The sequence below is a fragment of the Lipotes vexillifer genome, unplaced genomic scaffold (assembly GCF_000442215.2).
Source record: "Lipotes vexillifer unplaced genomic scaffold, Lipotes_vexillifer_v1.1 scaffold98, whole genome shotgun sequence".
Classification (NCBI taxonomy): domain Eukaryota; kingdom Metazoa; phylum Chordata; class Mammalia; order Artiodactyla; family Lipotidae; genus Lipotes; species Lipotes vexillifer.
This window is the reverse complement of record NW_006799611.1, coordinates 1,129,787-1,135,691: the sequence shown is the minus strand read 5'-3', so window position 1 is coordinate 1,135,691 and position 5,905 is coordinate 1,129,787. Positions and strand designations below refer to the sequence as shown.

Genomic DNA, 5,905 nt, shown 5'->3' with positions numbered 1-5,905 from the left:
CGGAACAAAAAAAAAAAAAAAAAAAAAAAAACCAAAAACAAAGCCCTTCATAGCTGTATTATGCATAATAGTGAAATAGTGAGCCAAAATAGTGTTATCCAAAAAGTGAAACAGCTCACATATCCATCAAATGATGACAGATAAATAAAATGTGGTACATCCATTCAATGGAATATTATTTGGCAATCACGCTCTAACAGGAATGAACCTTGAAAACATGATGCTCAGGGAAAGAAGCCAGTCATAAAAAACCACACTGTACAATTCAATTCATATGAAATGTCCCAAATAAGCAAATCTACGAAGACAGAAAGTAGATTAGCAGTTCATCTAGGGCTGAGGGTGAGGGGGTGGAAGGCATGTGGCTAGAAGGAAAAGGAGTGACTATGAATGGGTATGGGGTTTCTCGTTGGGGTGATTAAAAAGTTCTAAAATTGACTGCACTATGGTCGTACAGCTTTGTGAATATACTAAAAACCATTGATTGTACACTTTATTTTTTTTAATTTTTTTAATTTTTTTTTCGGTACACGGGCCTCTCACTGTTGTGGCCTCTCCCGTTGCAGAGCACAGGCTCCGGACGCGCAGGCTCAGCGGCCATGGCTCACGGGCCCAGCCGCTCCGCGGCATGTGGGATCTTCCCAGACCGGGACACGAGCCCGTGTCCCCTGCATCGGCAGGCGGACTCTCAACTAGTGCGCCACCAGGGAAGCCCTGATTGTACACTTTAAATGGATGCTACATGAATTATAACTCAATAAAGCCATCTGAAAAAACCAAAAACAAAAACTCAAGCCCTTGAAAATTTAAAAAAAACACTACCTTAAATACACTTGGATAAAAGAAAAATTGAAACTATAATTACAGAACATTTAAAGATATCACTGAGTACACTATACATTAAAACACGTAGGATACAACAAAAGCAGCAATTAGATGGAAATATATACCCTTAACTGTTTTCCAAATGAAAGTAGAAAGAATAATATATATACAAATAAGCCAATAATTTGTTTACAATAACAAAACAACTTAAGGAAAGCAGAAGAAATGAATTATAAAAGACAAAAGCATAAATTCCATATTTTGTCAAATTTAGGATGTCATCTATTATAAATTTAGGATGCACCATAATTTTATGTATCACTAAGAAAAACTGCTGCCAATTAAACAATGTCACAATGCTATGCTTTGTTAGCATCAATTGAAAGATGCATCCCAATTTGAGAGATTTAAAAATGTGGAGAAAAAAAGCACATCCTAGACTAATGGAATATAGTAAATTAGAAAGCAGGAAGACAATGTGACTGATAAACAAATAAGAAGTCTAATTCTTTGGAAAGACCAACAGACATACCTCTGGCAAAAAGCAAATTAAAAAAAGAAAGAGAAAACAAAAATGCAAACAATTAGGAATGCAAAGCAAATATAACCATACATACACGGGAGGTTAAAATTTATAGTGATTATATAAAACCCTATGCTCAAAAAATTTAAGTGAGGAAAAACTTTATGCTAATAATTTCGAAAACTTGGGTCAAATGGACATTTTATACTAACATTAAGTTTTCCAAATTAGCTTTAAAAGAATTAGAAAATTAAATACACAATGCTCATAGAGGACAGTTAAAAGTTGTCAAAAATGTATCTCAAAAAACTTACACTAGATTTCTGAAAATACTAGGAGTCACTTCCATACAACCTTTATTTCCCTTGTTCTTAATACTATTTTATATCATAAAGAGAGAAAATTTTCATAAAATTACTGTAACTGTGAAAAACCAAACCACAAGAAATATTTTTCACTTGTCAAACCGGCAAAGGAAAAAAAAAAGAAAGGAAAAGAAAAAAAAAAGCACAATGAAAATACACAGCATTTTTGCACATGGGGAAAATAGGCAATTTCTTCCCCTTCTAATGAAAATATAAGTTGTTACAACCTCTCCGGAGAGTGTTTTGAAGTATACATGAAAAGGCACACAATTTTGCAAAGTTTTGACCCAGTAATCACACCTCCAGGAATTTATTACAAGGTAATAATCCTAACTATATAGGTGATTTTTGCAACAGGGATGCCCACTGCAAAATTTTAATAGCAAAAATGTATAGACAAATGTCAATATTAGAGAGATTCCAGTTGGACAAATCCATGTGATGGGACTGAGTCATAGTATAGAAATGCAGGTAATAACATTAAATGTTCACGACAGAGTAAACATACAGATTTTATATGCATCCAAACGAATGAAAAGACATGAAGCAAAATAGTGATTGTCTCTAGGTGGGATAGCAAATGATACTAATTTTCTTCTCTTCCAAGTTCCTTGCAATAAACATGTATTATTTTCGAATCAGTAAAATCAATAATCATTATAATAATTCTGTTGGAACAAATCTTATATATTAATAATGTCCAGAGAATCAGAAGAGAGCGGTTTGGGCCTGAGTTCCCCCAGTTCAAGAAGATGTGGATAAACCAGTAAGAGTCCTGTGACCCTTCTGAGCTGCAGGCTGGGGAGGCTTGGGATTCACAGATCATTTGTATTAGCAGCAGAATATCCCTTGTTTCAAGACCCTCATCAGGAAATTCCCATCTTTAGGAAGTATCAATAGCCTGTTCTAACCCAAGGAGCCGCAACCAATCACCTCTTTATCCATGGCCCATGCTGCTTCATGGAAATTTCTCAACTAGAAATTGTAAAAACATCTTATCTGGCAGTGAGCAGGTTTCTTAAAAAATAATAATCCAATTCAGACTCCTACCTAGATAGGGAATACTGGGAACCATCTTCAGGCTTCGGATATATTCCCGAGTCCGCTTGTAATTATCTTCTTTAGACATCAGGTAGTCCAATTTCTCAAAGGTGGTCTTGTCTTTTCGATTCAACAGCTGGAGTGAGAAAAAAAAGAGTATGAGAGAGAAGAGAGATAAACTGGAAGAAGCAAAAGAGAAAGGATAGCTGCAGATGAAAACTAAAAGGAAATGTCCTAAATGGCACGTCTATGATATGCAGAATCCTGGGCACAACTAAGGATTTTAAGGTGCTGTTTCATGTAGAGATGGAGTGTTTCATAGCCTCGACTTTGTCATTTTTCATAGAGTCTCACACTTGGAAGATACCCTCCAAAGCTACCTAGTCCCTTGTTCTAGATGATGCCAGAATCCCCTGCATAGCACCCACCTTCACGGCGCATAGACCCTACAACAGCAAGGAGCCCAGAGAGTAAAGCAAATTGCTCAAGGTCACCTAGGGCTATTTCACAGTCACATCAGGTCTCTCTCTCCCTGTGTCCACAGAGAGCTTCTTGCTCTCTCCTCAACATCTCTGCCATTGCTGAAGGCCCTGGAAGATCTCACACGCTTCACCTGCGTATGCTGTACACATAGCCAGGCCATCTCTCCAATCTGGTCTATCTCCTCCAGATTCCCTGTGGTCTATGACTGTGTCATATTTACACTGGGTACGGTGTTCTACTCAAAATAAGCCAAACTTCTTTTCCATATGCAGTCACCTAAGGGGTGATTTAGTTATGCAAATACAGGATGAGCAGGCACCCACTGCCCAGAGATTAGAGAAGTAAGAGCCTTCATGACTGAGATCTCTGGAATGTAAAGCTGGTCACCAGGGAAGGGATGGCTCAGTGTTCATAAGGAGGATTCTTGGAAGAAAGAAATAGAAACTGAATCCTGGTTCTCCAGACTTGATGCTAAGGACTCATGCTGTGGTCATCCTGCAGGTCCCAAGTCAAGGCCCAGGGCCAGGAAATGGCAATAAGTCTCCTTGAATAAAATGGCTTTAAGAAAAGGAGTCTAGGCTGAGAGCAAGCTTGAAAAAGAGAATCTGGGGAAGGACCAGCCAGAGAGGGCTGGCTTTGGCACAGCATGTGGCTGATGTTGGGAACCCCCAAGTTTAGCTTCCAGGGCCAGTGCCTCTGGGATTTGAGATCCATGGCGGAGCCCAGGAGTATAAATGGAGGTGTGGACCCTAGGCCGGGAGCATCCTTGGTCAGGTGTGGTGTTGAGACCCCATGGTCTGTGCAAGGACCGGGACCAGCAGCCCTGTCACATCAGTCAGACTGAGATAGGCCAGTGGTCAACAGCTCCATCATACAGCAGAGAGAAGTAGAACAGTGACTGTCCGGCACCAGGGGAAGCTGGCCTTTTGTACTGAAATAGCCCCTTTGGGTTCCTGGGACCCAGGTCTGCAAATTCCAAACTGAGGCCATGCCTGGTGCACCAGCGAACTCAGGCTGCGTCGGCCAATTCCTTGATCCTCAGCCTCTGGAGTCACAGGGGGTGCAGCCTAGCTGAGCAGTGACAGCTTAAGGACTTCAGAGAGGGGAGGCAAAAGAAAAAGCTGAAAGGAAGGTCCCAGTGCTGAAGAAGTTGGAGAGTAAATAGCAAAAAGCTGTTGTTGTTTTTTTTTTTTCCATTGAGAAATTCAAGACACATCAGGGTGGGGATGCTACACAGATGCTAGGGATGACGGCTGCTTAACTGGCTTGCTAATTTAAGGCTGTTATTCATCACATTAACAAATCGACAGGAAATCACACCATCTCCCATTTGTCTTTGTAAAGTACCGTAACATACAACTCATCTGGTCTTTACAAAGCCCAGGGACAAAAATGGAGCCAGGGTTATTGTCACTATTTCAGGTTCATAATCACAAGGATTAAATGACTTGTCAGAGTATCCTTGGGGAACTTGATTCAGTAGAGGAGAAAAATGTATATTATAGCAACATGGTAAGTAAGTAAATAGAGACCAAGAACCCAGACAAACAACAAGTAAATTATGGGCGAGGGAAGCGTCAAGGAAAGCTGTATAGAGAGAGGCATTTGAAATGAACATTTAAGGATAAGGAATTCACTAAATGAACTACTTATACCCAGATGAGAACCAGATACTCTAGTTGTGAATTGCCCCATTGTAAAGTTGAGCAGGCCCCTCACCTCACCCCCTTGGCTGGCAGGTCATCTCTTTATTAATGAAACCTAGAACCCCACTGAATCCTTTGGCAGTCACCCATGTTCATCCAGCAGTCAAACAAATCCCTATGTTATCCTCACACACACTGCAGCTGAGCCATACTGGTGCCCAATGCTCCCTCCACTGGGTCTCTGGACCCAGCTGAGGGATTGCCCTTGCCCCCTGGCATGTTTGGCCTATCTGCCTAGCCTGTCAAGTGTCTCTATGCATGGCACCACAGAGCTGATCAGCAGGACATCTGTGTCCCGACATAGACATGACCAGGCCAACATGATTCGAGCCCTGGAGGATGTCCCTAAAAATCACCCTGAAGATTGACCTCAAACCAACAACTGGGGTTCTTTAGTGGAGTGGGACAACCAAAGGCAGCCACATTTGCATGCTTCCTAAATTTAAAAACAGGCTCCTCCAGGCCACACCTCTTTCTGTTAACCTTTTCTCTACACACATACTTCCTACCCACCCTCCATCCCTGCCCACACACACTCACACACACATTCAGAAGGGCTGGGACTGGTTAACTACACTCATCTGCTCCATTCTGTGCCCACAAGCGAGATCCAGGATGGCATCAGATTCCTCAATAGGAATGCACAGGATGCTAGAAGACATGAAAAAAGCTCAGAACATCTATCTCCCATGCAAGCATTTGAATACTACTTGAGAACTTCCCCCAGCAAAATGAAAAGAATAAACCAAGTCCAGGAAGATATGGGATATAGGAAACAGTGGACCCAGTCCAGCAGTAGTAAATGGAGATGACAAATAAACAGCAAGACTCAAGAATGACTGGTCTACACCTATCAAGCCCAGAAATGTCTCCAGCAGAGAAAGAGAAGTCTTGATAGAAAACCTGACAGAACAGCACATTGCGGGGGGGGGGGGGGGGGGGGGCGGGGGGGTTAAATTTTT

General features: G+C 41.3%; 1 protein-coding gene across 6 annotated transcripts in view; it reads right to left on the bottom strand.

The window, feature by feature from the left end:
* RALGPS1 (Ral GEF with PH domain and SH3 binding motif 1) overlaps positions 1–5,905 on the bottom strand; it is a 301,912-nt gene that overhangs the window by 152,669 nt on the left and 143,338 nt on the right. For all 6 annotated transcript variants that reach the window (XM_007471717.1, XM_007471715.1, XM_007471716.1 and 3 more), the window contains one exon: positions 2,764–2,890. In XM_007471717.1, the coding sequence (XP_007471779.1) occupies positions 2,764–2,890 (127 nt within the window). The remainder of the gene's footprint in view (positions 1–2,763; positions 2,891–5,905) is intronic.